This window comes from Larus michahellis, chromosome 10 (assembly GCF_964199755.1).
Source record: "Larus michahellis chromosome 10, bLarMic1.1, whole genome shotgun sequence".
NCBI classification, from domain to species: Eukaryota; Metazoa; Chordata; class Aves; order Charadriiformes; family Laridae; genus Larus; species Larus michahellis.
This window is the reverse complement of record NC_133905.1, coordinates 1231482-1246431: the sequence shown is the minus strand read 5'-3', so window position 1 is coordinate 1246431 and position 14950 is coordinate 1231482. Positions and strand designations below refer to the sequence as shown.

The window sequence follows — 14950 nt, the reverse complement described above, 5'->3', positions numbered from 1 at the left end:
TGGTGGTGCCTACTACCATTGATTGTTCAGCAGAACAATCAATTTTTTGCTTTGCTAGGCAGGAGAAAACAAATTGGGACAAATTAAAGCATTATCCCTTGATTTTGACTGTATCTTTTTGTTTGCGTTAAATAAAATGTTTCATCTCTTGTATATGCAGATCTTCTCATTGTAGAACCCATTCTATAAATACGTATCACTTCACTTCCTTTTACAGCATACGTTAAGAATGTCGTGCTAAACACAAAAGGGTCGCCACCCTCAAAAACTAGGATTTGGGATGATTCAGTGAGTGCTAGATCTTTCCATTTCAGGTTGGCCATTTACTGGACGTGGCATTCAGCTATAATGTGCGGACGCGGCACGGAAAGCTTTCTGCCCGTAAGAGAGCTGGTTTACCAAGGAAGCACACCAACCGTCTGTTTTGGGAGCCTCTGTATACACCCTCACATGCAATAACTAATTTTAGTGGTTGATGGGACCAGTGATGTGGCTCTTTTTCATTTATACTAGAAATGCACAGGAGAATAAAAGGGAAAAGTATAATACATATAGTCTGCACTTCTGTCGTGCTGTAAGAGGACAAAGGGGTAAGGAAGAGTTCTTTGGCTGTGTGAAAGCCATGAAGATTCCAGTGTTGAGTTACAGGTTAAAGGGAAAAGCTCTTTCTTACTTCCCCAGGATGCATAATTTATTTCAAAGGATGACACATAAAATCACTATTACTTTTTATTGTCATCTTGATAGTAAGACCAGGTCAAGTCACAACAGTGTTCCAAGGTGAGCTAGCACGTGAATGAAAATTAATTACTGGCAGACCACTCTTTCCCTTTAACAGTAGGGCACTTTGCACCGCCTAATTTGAGCAAGCTCCAACTTTTTACAGGTCAAAATGTTTTAACGTTGCATCAATGATCTGCTTTAGAGCCATTTAGAATTGTACCGTAGTAGATACGGCCGAATCTCTTTCCCACTTGAGCACAGCGGGAACAGGAAAGGCACACAGTTTTAGCTTCGTAGTCAAATAAACTGTTCTTTGAACAAGAAACTCACTGTAGGCTGTCTCCAATACTCTTAACATTCAACGTGCATGGCATCGAGTTACACTCAAATCATATGGAAAAGGGGTATAATGAGAATCCGGTCACACTGACAGTCTTGGCCTTCTTTTACATGACTTCGGGGTTGTTTTATTTCATTTTGTTGTTGCAGCATTTTTTAAGAGATAGAAAGTCGAGTTAATTCTTACCTCTTGAAAGAGCCCATTGTTAGTAACTTGTTCATCACAGCCCCTTCGACCTCCCCAAAAAAGTAACCAGTCTGCAAGGGAAAAATGCAAGAAGTTACCAGAAGTCTGGATAAATGCAAACCAACGTTAGATGCAATTTAAACTGGCATATTCTAGGATCCGACAAGAGTGGCTTTGACAGTCACACAGATGGGTTTTCAGGACTACTGCTACATAAAAACCGAAGAGGACTTCGCAGTCATGGCAAGTGATAGGGATTACATTATTACCCCCGAGCAGATGCGAGGGCTTATACAATATATTGAGGTACATTATATAACATCTAATATCAGAAATAAAAGCCTTTCAGACCCAAAGCTTGCAAAGAAAACACACTAATCTGATCACAACCCCTTGTGATTAAAATGTTACTCAAAAAATACATAAACAGGCTTTGAGAGGATTTCATAAACAGTCATAAAAAAGCATTGTTTGTAATTCCTGCATGACCTGTTTAAGGAGCTGGAACAGTACATTTCATCGGTCCTGTAAATTTTAACTCCATTCAGAGTCATTTCATACTTAAAACCACTCAGCCTGATGAATTACTCATTTCGTCCTTGTTCAGTAAATGTGGACTAATAAAAATAAATCTCTTGAGAAAACAAACATCCGTGTTATGAATTTGGTATGTACTGTGGAAGTGACTCCATCATCTGCAGCCATTCATATGACACTGGAAAATCTTGCATGTACAGCCTTTTTCTAGCTTGGGAATACATTTTTTATTTTTGAGCCTCAACTCCCAGAGGGATTAGATGTGTTCTCCGCATTGTTTAAAGGGAGAAATCCCACAATTTATGGGGGGGAAAGGGCACTACACTCTCAAATTGCACGGATTCCATAGGTTTTGTATGAACTAAACCCCAATTCCATTACAAGGAACTTAGCTGACCTCAAGTATGCACCTGGGAGTTCGCAGGCAGAAAAGTTACAGCCCCAGCCAAGAAAAGGCATTCCTCCACCTAAAAAGCAAGTACTGCCTTTTTTTCTTTTCACTCAGGGGAAACTTGGAACATTTTCCAAAACATGCGGGTGTGTAAAGTCTCCTAGAAACAAGAGGAACATTTGTAGCTTATATGACTAAAAATACTAGCTTCAGTAGCCCTAGCTGACTGATGAGGAAAGATTAGCCTAACTATTGGAGAGGCAGTCAATGTCAAAAAGCCCAAACCATAAATGACTAGTATAACCTTAGATAGTAATAAACCCGATTTATCAAGTTGTGTTTCGTTCTCACAGAGACATTTCAGTGACAGTTCTCTCCACAAAAACTCCATTTGTAAATGCGAGTTCTCCTCCAAAGCAGGAACATCTAGATTATCATTATTTTTTAATACATTAGGATTTAGTAGTAATTCAGATGAAGAATTACACTGCCCCTGAACAAGATTCCTAGAGTAGTGCAGGTAATTTTTGGAAAGTCCATAGCAAAACAGTGCTGAAGCAACCCAGACAGGCGAGTAATTGATAATGTTTCATCCCACCTACCTCTTTCCCCATCTCCAATAAATATAGAGTATATATGTACATACACATATAAAATAAATAAACACATACTATTATAATTATTGCTGGGAAGCAGCTCTGAGGAGAAGGACCTGGGGGTCCTGGTAGACAGCAAATTATCCATGAGCCAGCAGTGTGCCCTTGTCGCCAAGAAGGCCAATGGCATCCTGGGCTGCATAGGGAAGACTGTGGCCAGTAGGTCGAGGGAGGTCATTCTCTCCCTCTACTCTGCACTGGTGAGGCCACAACTGGAGTACTGTGTCCAGTTTTGGGCTCCCCAGTTCAAGAGGGACAGGGAACTACTGGAGCGAGTCCAGCGTAGGGCAACCAAGATAATTATGGGACTGGAGCACCTCCCTTATGAGGAAAGGCTGAAAGAGCTGGGACTCTTTAGCCTGGAGAAGAGAAGGTTGAGGGGGGACCTGATTAATGTTTACAAGTACCTAAAGGGTGGGTTTAAGGAGGACGGAGCCAGGCTCTTTTCAATGGTTCCCAGCGACAGGACAAGGGGCAATGGGCACAGGTTGGAACATAGGAAGTTCCGTTCAAATACACGGAAAAACTTCTTTACAGTGAGGGTGACAGAGCACTGGAACAGGCTGCCCAGGGAGGTTGTGGAGTCCCCTTCTCTGGAGATTTTCAAGACCCGCCTGGATGCAGCCCTGAGGGATGTGCTTTAGGCAATCCTGCTCTACCAGGGGAGTTGGACTAGATGATCTCTAGAGGTCCCTTCCAACTCTGAAGATTCCGTGATTCCGTGATTGTAATATTACTCTAGAGTTACATAAGTATAGAGACAACTTTACTGTCCATCTTAGGCTTAACACCTGCTTCTAATGTAATGCAGTCAATATTTAAGCAATGGTACGTTTTTAGTTCACATGGGATGGAAGAAATACATTTAATAAAGTAAAACAAAATAATAAATTTCGATGCTCAATTTTGCATATAAGAATATCACGAAGAATGACTACTGCATGACACAGTACAGCATGCTCAACAGTTAACGCTCTAGTACATGTTGGAAGGATAACAGTTTCAGAAAAGTTGTATTTCCCTTGTTTATTACTTGCTTACTGACTTTCCCAGGTCTCCACCAAAATGGAGCAAGGAAGAAAGGGATCACAAGGAAACATGCCATTACTTTTGCACTATGCAAATGTGAAAAATACCTGTATCTTTTTACTTTCAGAAGTGCCAGATTTGAGGTGGCAATAATTCAAGCTTATAATCTAAAATCAAAATACTCAGTTTGGCTTCTTTTTTGCCATTCACTTAGAGTTTTTTATCTCCTCTCCAGTCACTCTTCCAAGTCACCCAGAGCTCCTTCCAAAAGCCGTTTCTCAGTAACCAACCTAGTCGTAACAAATTTAATTCACCTGAGGCCTAAGCAGGAGTATGGATGTTCCTATCCACAATCCCAACACATAAAAGAAATTCAACTTCAGACAATTCTGGCATAATTGGTGCACCAATTGGCACAGTTTTCAGGCAAAAGTTAATGAGAATGGTGGTGGTTTCCTCATAAGGTTTCCAGGACTGACCAATTATACATTTGTTTTTCAACATTTTTTTCCATGAAGTCAAAACAAATTAAAGTTTTGAATGATCTTCTCATTAATCATGATCCTTGTCCTCCCCGTTGTGATGCTGAGTGCTTATTTTTAATCCTTCAATGACTCTAATCTACTTCACAACACAAACTCCTCAGCTAATGAAATTTTACAGAGCCGTTATCTCAAGTTTAAACGTGTAAGCTCTGCGTCCCCAGCGTCCTCCCTCCCTCCCTCCCTCCCTCCCCAACCTTTCCACATGGCAAAAATGCCACAGGGAATCTTTTTTCTTGGGCTAAAAATGTTCTATGGAAGACAGACACTTCTCTGGCAAAAAAGCCCTTTAAGAGACCATTTATGAGCTTTAAGAGCAGACCCTGCCCCAATGGGAGACAGAAACTGAGCTCCTGTGAGAAACCGCTTACATTCTTTGGTGAAGGATTTTATTTAATTTTATGTTACTGATTCCTTAACATTTTAGTGGCCCATTTAAAAAACAAGTAACTTTATATAACGTGTTACATGAGAAGATTGGAAAAAAAAAAAATTACTTACCTGTCTATAGTCTTCAGACACTAAAATAAATCCATTGTTATCTATTAGGTAACAGTTGATTGCCTGAAAAATAATAAATTCCAAAATTAATTTTTTATTTTAGGATACAGCAATAAGTTAATTACTTCCTTTACCCTAATTCCAAGTGACTTCTAAATGGGTGAAGACTTCATGTTGTTCTAATGGCTCACATAACTTCTAAGTGAATGCAGTCTCAGCTTAGGGGATGTTATCCGATTTAATTTTTATGCATTTGATTCATGCAAAACAAAACAAAGATGTGTACAGAAAGGGAGGATATAAGATAATTATAAGCAAACATAAAAAGAACAAGGTCATTGTTTTTACAATCCATTCTTAAAAGTTTTCCTTACAACTAAGTTTCCAAAGGCATAGAACTTTGTTACTCCTGATGGCTTCTCCTGCGTTTGGCGAAAAACATCAGCACGATGTCATTACCCTAATGATGTATTAATGAAAACACAGTGTCAGCCTGGAGGACCAACAGGGGACCAGGTAATATTTTTTAATTTGTTCATTGGGGGATGGGACCAAAGACTTCTGTGAAAGAGGCCCCACAGGTCTCCTAAAGCTTTTCAAACTGTGGTTTTAATTGGGAACTGGATTTAGAGTTAGGACTGTTAGCTTTTCGTAGGTCAGACGTATAAACTGTGTAAAACAGGGTAAACCCAAAGCAGTGCTTCCCTCCATACATGCATGCACTATTTTAACCTCAACTGAATTACTTGCTACAGGCAAAGTTTTAATTACTGCGCTTCAGAGTCTAAACATAAGGTTCAACTCAAACCTCGATATAACTCCCTTTCTCTTCAGTATTGCCAAATACCTACCTCAGCGTTAAATCTTTAACATATTTCTATTGTTGGTCTAAATCAGCAAACATTTTATCATTGTTTCCTGAATTCTATGTGAAATTTGTGTAAAAAAAAAATGAAAACATAGTATGGCTTCCAGTATAGGAATCACCGTGGCTTTGGTTTTAATTCAAAACCTTTCCTGCTGCAAACGGGCTGCACAGAGATATGACAACATACGCTTTCTGCTACGCTCTGCACATCCAGCAAATCTCTCTACAGTTATAGAGAGGAAAGCGGTTCCGTACAAGAGCCGTTGTGCAAGATGTGGTGAAAACGCAGTCTGATTTTCCAAGAGATGCTTAGATGTGTCTGATTCTCACTCTGGCCACATAGTAGCACTGTTCGGTGGGGCTGAAGAAGAGGAGAGATTGGAAGAAATGCTGGCTTGAAGCTTAGTTTTTAAAAAAGCAAAAAGCCCAAATCGGGTAAAAGTTTGGAATGAATGTCATTCCCTAATGCAAGTGCAGGGGATTCATCCTAGGAGAGGAACCTAAGCTACAGACACCCCCAGTGACAGAAAATCTGTCAAAAAAGAAGTTGAAACAACTCATTTCCAACCTTTGATTTGCTAGAAGGCCAAAAATTGGCAAATGCAATGTGAAAAGCTGACGATGCTGGCAAAGAACCGAGTAGAGCTAATGCGTTCAGAAGAGGCAGCTACTTAACCTCAGTGGCGTGCGACGGGTGGAATTTCAGCAGTCGGCTGTAACACCAGAACACTGCTCTCCCCAAAGCCCGTCATAAGCCTCCCACCAACTTTACTGAGAGAGGAGCTAAATCAACACAGAGCTCTTTTGAGGATACACATTCGCAGTCCTCGTGCATGAAAGATTAATCTAAAGATAGTGCTTTAGAAGCAATATTTCTCCACAGTATAGAAAATAAATAAAAGTAGTTATGCTGGGCAAGAAAGAGTGTAGGCTTAATTTCATAGTTTATGGATTAGACGGCGTTGGGAAAACCCTGCCCTGATTCAAGAATTAGTGGCCATGTCTCAAATCTCTAAGCCATAGTCATTCACTAGCATCGTTCAGAATTTAAAAAGGTGCTAATGTTTTAGCCTTATTATTGAAAACAGGCATTACGCAATAAGTGGAATGTAAAGATAACAGGGTTTCTATTTCAATCCATTTTAGAAACATTAACAAGGGAAAAATATTCATTCAGGACCATTCATTCATCTGCTTGCCAGCAAGATAAATAACGTTCAACATTCCGCACTACCTTAATCAAACAGTTTGCAAATTAAACTTAGCACTGACAAAGGACAGCGAGGTGCATTTCCTTGTCCAATACTTTAGCAAATCTCACACAGAAGATTTCAGATACAAGATTAATGCATTGGATAATGGCATTTGCATAGACTAGAGCCGTACGGAAGAGGTTTAATTCAGAATGTTTCACAGGTATTGGAAATGAACTATGCGCAGGTTTGCCTAAAGGTTCAAGTTCAGCGAACTTCAGATTTCAAGGGGAACGTTCCGTAGGTGGAGAGTCCCTGAGCTTGTAAAATAGAGTCGGCATGGAGTCCAGCATAAACACAGGAAGAATGTTGACTGAGGTCTGAGAACACGCTTGGATTACAGTAACTTTGATCAAGTTCAAGTTCCCTATGTATTTTTCACAGCTCCAATATATAATAACAATAATGGAATGTAATATGGGTTAAGAAACCAAAAAGGAAGAAGAAAGAAAACAGAACATTAAAGTAAAATGTGAGACACCAGGAAAACAAGAAGAAACGAGCAAATTCAAAGCTCTTAAAAAAAAAAAAGGGGGGAGAAAAAAAAAGGATTTCTAATTAATTGTATGTCTGTAATTTAGAATCAAAAGTATCACACAAACTCAACTAATTCTCCGTATGACTATTGTGCCACTCTATTTGCGTTCATGTCTTAATACTTTTAAATGCTTTGATTTATACCATAACCGTTCAGCAGATATTTTCTTGCCGTTGAGAAAAGGCATCTGTGAAAATTAACAGACTCAATGGAAGAGTTGTGATATTTGATTGAGTCCTATCAACAGTACATTTTGCCATTAGAAAAAAGTCTGGAATCTCTAAATCACCAAGGTTCGCGCTATCACTAAATTTTTCCATATGTTTATATGGCTCCTGCTGGCGTCGAGTGAAAGTAGCTGAAAAGACTTTAGACCGCTTGCATTTTCTGTGCACGCGGATGTAAGACCAAAAGAAGTTCTGCATGAATATTTTGCAAAGTATAGGACTATTCTTGTTAACTGCCAACGCGATAAAAAAGGAGAGTGAATTGTTTCTGGCTGCACTCTTGGAATCTTTATCAGCGTGTACTTGCCTCTTAGCAAGGTCAGACCAAACAAATTTTTGCAGTCATGATGACATCCTTGTTTTGATGAAGGATTTGGACACTTTGTAGCAGGAGCATGTCTTAGACATGTAATATTACTACCCTATTGCAAAGGTTACTGCAAATGAAGGAAGTCACCTCTGCCTAGTTTTAATCCCCAAAGCATGGTGGTTTAGGCTAAACAAGGAGATTTTATACAGCCCTCTGCCCAGACTGCCTGCAGTTCTCCCTCTCAAGCTGGTTGGCTCTGACTGGAAACCCACTGATGAAAATATTTAAAGCCGCTGGAGACAATTCAAGGTAAAGTTGCACGTTAAGTCTGCAGCAAGCTACAGTAAAGCAAGGCCATGAAACTTAAGTAATTAACAGTTCTACAGGCCTTCTTTTTCAAGGGATGTCTGATCGCTCTTAGGAGAATGGGGTAATAAACATTGTAAGCTCACCTTAAAATTGGTTAATGTGCAAACGGCAGCCTGGAATTCGGGCTAAGTAAGCACTTTCGCCCACACCTGGGTGGAATCTGATTTGTTTTTCATTACTTCATATTTGGAAAAGTTTACTTAATGATTACAATGATACAAGCTTTAAATGGAAGAGTCTGTAAATTGTTACAGCTGGAAATGCAAAAGATATGTTGACTCGTGTGGTCCATTCCATTGCTAAAGACGGCATGATCATCAGGCCTTGTGTTTGGGCTTACTGTAAATTTTATTTTCTAGTATTTATCGCTATCACTACCCTGCAGCTGTTAGATCCCAGGGCCCTAGCAGATGAATAATAGTTTGCTGTAAGTTTTGCTGATTTGGTATGCTGAAGAAGTCAGTGTTCCACTCTTATAACTGCTGATGTTTCAAGTTCTGTCTTTCTTCCCGGAATGGTTTTTGTGATCTGAATCTCATATGAGCGCAGACACGTATTTTAAAAATTTTATCACTGCGCCTCTGTCCTGGACTCGCTTTTCAATAAAGCACTTCAATGTCACAGTGCATGAGGTTGTGTAGTGGCATCCCAGAAGTGAGATTGCTAGGACTGATGACTTAAACTTTTTACAAATTAATTTACACAAAAGTAACCAAAAAATTAAAACGACGTTGCGTGCCTTAAACAACTAAATATCCAGTACAATAACGGTGAATGTTAGAAAGCACTCCTCAAACACATCCATGAACTTGTTTTTAGCGCAATGATTTAGAGTTTCGAATTACCTATCCTTAGGAAAGCCCAACTCTGCTAACTTGCACGACAGGAAACCTCACACACTACTTTATGCAACTATTATTCTTAAATTTTTTTATGTCCCGGAACAGCCCTGAACAAACTTAGTGCTACACAACACAGAGCACGCTCCAGATGAACCGACTAGCGCACAGGCGGGAACACAGTCAGGGCAGCAGTTCAGGTGGTGGAAGATGTGGAGATTTCATTGGAAATACATTAACACATGGGAAGCAGCACCTCCGAGATAAGAAGTGGGAGTCTATTCCAAATGCTGGGACACTCAGAAAGAGACCTGTAAGGCAAGGCTATAAGAAAGATAAGAAAAGACAGCAGAGAAAAGGGAAATAAAGACTTATGGAAAAGTGCTAATAACGTACGTGGGTTCCTGTTGTCAAAAGTAGGGACACAAACGTGTGAGAACTTGAAGATATTGAGAAGAAATGGCTTCAGAGAAAAAAGAGATGAGAAGGCACTGGTTAAACCCCTCTGTTTGCAATGGCGGGGGCACCTGCTCCGTTCTTGCTGCTTTGCTCTGAGTACCATACGTTATGTTTTGTTGAAAAAGGTGTAAAAACTAGCGCTGTACTGCCTGCTGACTCTTGGTGACAGAGAGAGGAGCTTTCCTGAAAGCAACTAAGCATGTACAAAAAACTGAATAAAACTGGATAAAAACTTTTAAACTATATAAAAAAAATGTTATCCTACTTAAAATCGGATTGCAAAACATTGCATTACCAGAAATTACAGAGCCAAACAGGCTCTTGCCTTTTATGTATGTTTTGCAGAAGTTCTTCTGGCGACTATGTGAAAAGTATCATACAAATACAGCCTGCAGGTTTTTTTTCCAGATGTATGAATTTACATTTTCTCATACTTAATTCATATAGTTTTTTCAAGCAGAGTTTATCAGATGATCCAGATCTCCTCAAACCGTTCACTCAGCTTAGAGATAACACGCGGATGTTATCAGTAATTGCTTTGTTTGCTTCCAAGTCACTGATAAGAACTATATGTGGTACAATATCTCAAACCCACCTCTGATTTTCTAGAATCTTGTATACCTAATTCCTCCCCATATATCAATACAGCCTGTTCTTTGTCTTCCACTTTTTAATTCATTTAACCTGTGATGTTGCTTAACCAAAATATTATATGGTACAATGTGAAATTCTTTGTAAAATCTATGCATAAGATATTAAAAATATTATTTTTATCTACCAAATTAAATTCCATAAAAAGCTACTGTGGTGAGTTCACGAAGCCAAACTGCCTGAAGTTACTTTTTTTATTTTTATTTTTATTATTATACTTTTTTATTTCTGAAGTGCTATTACTGTGTTAGTGCTGCATAGATTCAACTCTGAATTCATGTCTCATTCTAGCGTGAACATCAGAGATTAGCTTCTAAAATGTAGGATAAAGTAGTAAAAAAATGCCTTAGAACAGCTTCAAATGATTTCCAAAACTGGATTCACAAAGCACAAGTTATTACGATGCATATTTGAGGTACCACTGTCAGCCTTGCAACTAAACGGATGTGTGTAAGCAGTCATAAAAAAAGCCTCACTATCTAAATAGCATAATATTCAGAAGGTGATTCCAAATTACACCAGGAGATTGATTTACTTTGAACATCTCACTGTACATTATGATCAACTTTATGTTCTACTGCAGTAGAGACAAAAATGGTAAAAAAAATAATCTGTTACTTACGTCATCATCACAACTTATAGCACATCTGCCATCGAGAGACGCACACTAGAGACGATATCAAAAATCAATAAAACATTGTAATTTCGAGTTTGACGATTACAAAATAGGACATATTAAAAATCAGTATGAGCACACTTATAAAGAAGTTGATGTTGATTGCTTTTTTATCTGACAGCCATTGTTCTAAAAAAGACTGGAACAGTTTTAAATGTGTTCACCAACCCTGTCGCGTTCCTCTCTTCAGAGAAAGGGTGCATTCACACTGTAACGATTCAGCTCTTTTAAACACCATCCTCTCCCCCATGTGTTAGAGGCTTTGGGACCATTCGTAGACAAGAACACAGGACTTTCAAAAAGGGGTGGGGCAGGACCTGCGTTTTAGGGGTTATTCCCTGAAAGGGTACAGTTCCAATCTCGTCTCAAAATAAGGATGGCACCTCCTAATCTTTAGAAAGTACATGATTATCCTCTTCAGTAAGTACAAATCCTATATCCTGAATATCTTTGGTATAGTTTATTGAAGACCATGAATGCCAAGTATGATTTAGTAATCTAGTTTAGTTAATTAATCTGTGTGATACTTCAGTTACTGAATGTTAGAAGATCAGTTCCTAGAGTAAGTGAGAAGGCGCAATTCTGCTATCACTGAAAATGGGTAAATTCCATAGTTCAGTTAGCTGTTTCCCCTTTTTCTGAGGGAGAAAATTAACGTGTGTCAGGCCAACGAAGTAACTCCCTAGGTATAGGGGCCTAAAATTCATAATGTACTTGCTTCCGTAAATATGGGATGAAGCAACTGGTTTTGACCACTGAATTCTCTTTTTGGTGATGATGAACTAGAATGTAAACCAGAAGAACTAGCCATTACACATTTCAACCACGTTGTCTCTGTACAATAGTTTTGTTTGTGACATAAAAACCTGCAGATCATTATCTGAAAACTTAGAAAGCTGTTGTGGATTCAATGACAAAGAAAATTTCAATTTAAAATGTACCTGTCTGCTTGCAGTCCAAAACTTCCGCTGGAAAAATTCAAGTTTCATCTGGATACCTACAGCTGGGAAACACACAGATAAAAACAGTGTGTTATAATTCCTTCAAAATGATTGTTTAAAATTAAGCAGAAGGAAAAACAGTCCTAAAATAAAAAGGGAAAGTAAGTCCAAAAATGCAAAACCACAAGTAATTAAATTAAATTGAAGAGATTACACAGTCACATCTTAAATCATTTACAGTTTGGTTAAACATGAAGATGTTGCTAATATAATCTGAAGAATACACAAGGCAAATGTCATTCAAATAGCATAGGTCTCCACAATTAACATAAAACCCCACAAACTGAACATATTTATGTTCGCATCTATCTCAAACATGTATTTTATTGATAGCAATATATTTGATTTGTGCAGGAACTATATGAAAATGTTGGTTAACGTTTCAAGCCAACATTTTTTATTCAGTCATTTAATCCCTTAATTATCAATGGAACACAAGAAGCTTATTTCAAACATTAAAAACATCTTTAAAAAAACGAAATCAAGAGCATTATGTGAAATTATGTCAAATGAAAGTATTTGACAGGCATCGCTGGTTTTCAAATTTCAAAAAAAGGTGGTTCTTTTTTCAGAATGACTCATGAAGATACCACTGGTTTAAACAATATATTTCTCAATACCTCGGGTGGGATTATGTTTTTTCTAATATCAGTAAACCTTTCTTCCGCTCTAGTCTGAGGTTCGTATCAGCACTAGTACTACATTGCATTCTCTCGTCGTTCAACAGAAACGGCGTGGTTTTCATAAGCTCCCGAGGCACTTGATTCTTCTGGTTTCACCTGCCTGTACTACGAGAACGAGAACACATCCACCCACCTCTGCTGGAAATTTCTGAATTAACTTCCTCTTACTTACAAGAAGTTAATATGATGAAGAATACGGCAGGAAAGCAGGGAGAGAAGGCCTAAAGACATCTGCTTCGATTGTTCTTACCAGCTATTGCCGCATCCCTGGATCTTTCCCGCTGGCGCTCGCTCAGAGCACGCCTTGTGCTGGGCTTGTCTGCAAACGCGTTTCAGGGCTGGCCCCGTACCAGGTGCTATGCCAGCTGCTCAGCACAGTTTATCAACGGGTTCTAGTTCAGTGCCCTACAGCTCCTTGTCAGCTTAGAGGATACGAAACTGCTAGAGTAAAATGAGTGAACTCGGCCCTATGTAACCTTAGTATACCACTTCTTCACAACAGCTACACTTTTTAAAGCCTTGAAGGTCTGAAGACCTAACTTCTAGCAAATTTATTGCTACCATGTTTTGTTTAAAAATAAGCAAAAACTTAAAAAAAAATCTAGTTGTTTTGGAAAATTGAAGAAAATGTAATTTTTTCATTCTTCCTCTAGAATCCACATCAGGGATCATTTAAAAACATATTTACATTTAGATTATTTGTACTTGCTTTTGCAGATGTACGCATGCTGCTGTCATGAATAGATTTTATTTTGTGCTAGCAGATAGGGAAAAGTATGTGAAATTAAATCTGTAATGAACTGATACAATGGCATGTGAAATTACATAAGGAATTCTCTTATTATAAGCAGGTTATAAATAGTTTTCTGCTATCTGTAACTCATGGACATTTTTGCTTAAGAGTGTAAGTAGATAAATCCATTTCTCCTTTTGAACAAACTCCAGAGGAAACTCTCTCCAGCTACATTTTATTATCTAGTAATTTATTTTACGGTCAATGAGAAGATGCTATCTGACAGCCGTGCAGCACATGTTTTCTTCATCTGTTCTTTGCCTTTAGGTTCATTCCTAGCACGCAGGTGACCTACACGTTTTAACTCCTTTTTCTGAAACTGAGGCAAAACACACACATTTTCAGGAACTTTTCACAACTTTTCCGGATCCTCTGTCAGCATTTGAAACATCAGTCTCATATGACATTTCTACTGATCTATTTAATGACATAAGAATTAATGTAAAACCATTTATATCAGTAAAAGTCGTCTTGATTTCAGCAAGCAAAGTTTATGCCTTGTTTTTTGCATGTGAATGTTCCTGTTGAATTCCGTGAATAAAGCCACACGATCAACGTTAGAGACACAGATAAGTAGGTACCTGCTGAATCAAGGCCTAGATTTGACTCTAATAATCTAAGACTCCAACCAACAAAGGAAGCAGACTTCGGGTGGAAACACTAGCTTTCTGATCACGGAGGATCAGACTTGTTTTCCAAAAGATACAGAATGAATAAGGTTTCTGAGCAAGAAAGAATTAAGATATATATCCCATAGAGCTGCATCTTTCCCCAAGTGAGTTTATAATGGCATCTTCTGTTTTAAATGGCTGAGTTCCTGAAAAAAAAGTATTTTCAAAGTGTTTACCTTCTTAAAGAAGCAGATTTTCAGAAGTGTTTATGCAGAGTAAACTCCTACTAATTTCTGTGGTTCCGTAACAAAGCAGGTTCCTAATCTGTTTAACTATTTCTGTAAACCCCCCAACATGCTTGTCTCCATCGCTGGACTTGCCTTAGGAATTCTGTTCCTGACTCATTCATAAGCACTAACGACTTCAACCACCTATACTTCCTATAAAGTACCTCTCAATAAAGAATCTCAAAATACTCACTAAATGTGGTTAAACCTTAAGATTCTTATTTTACTGCTCGGAAAATGACGCATAAAGCAGACGAATACCAGAGTTCACACAAAGATCTAACAGAGAGAGTCACAATAGCGGGGTTTAGAATGAAGCGCAGATCTGTGCTCCCCAAAGCCTTGCTCTATCCCTTAGAAATACGGCTGCTCTTAACAGACATAGAGGAGTGGACTGTGGTTAGATATTGTTCACTTTAGGTCCTGATAAGGCCAACCCTTTGGAACTCGCACTCTAACTAGGGACACGACCAACCAGAG

General features: G+C 38.6%; 1 protein-coding gene across 10 annotated transcripts in view; it reads right to left on the bottom strand.

The window, feature by feature from the left end:
• CACNA2D3 (calcium voltage-gated channel auxiliary subunit alpha2delta 3) overlaps positions 1 to 14950 on the bottom strand; it is a 551700-nt gene that overhangs the window by 35862 nt on the left and 500888 nt on the right. For all 10 annotated transcript variants that reach the window (XR_012589415.1, XR_012589414.1, XM_074603368.1 and 7 more), the window contains 4 exons: positions 12037 to 12098; positions 11042 to 11086; positions 4906 to 4968; positions 1250 to 1320 (listed from right to left, as the gene is read on the bottom strand). Coding sequence is in view for 8 of the 10 variants with exons in the window: in XM_074603368.1 (XP_074459469.1) it covers positions 1250 to 1320; positions 4906 to 4968; positions 11042 to 11086; positions 12037 to 12098 (241 nt within the window). In the remaining 2 variants the exon portion in view is untranslated. The remainder of the gene's footprint in view (positions 1 to 1249; positions 1321 to 4905; positions 4969 to 11041; positions 11087 to 12036; positions 12099 to 14950) is intronic.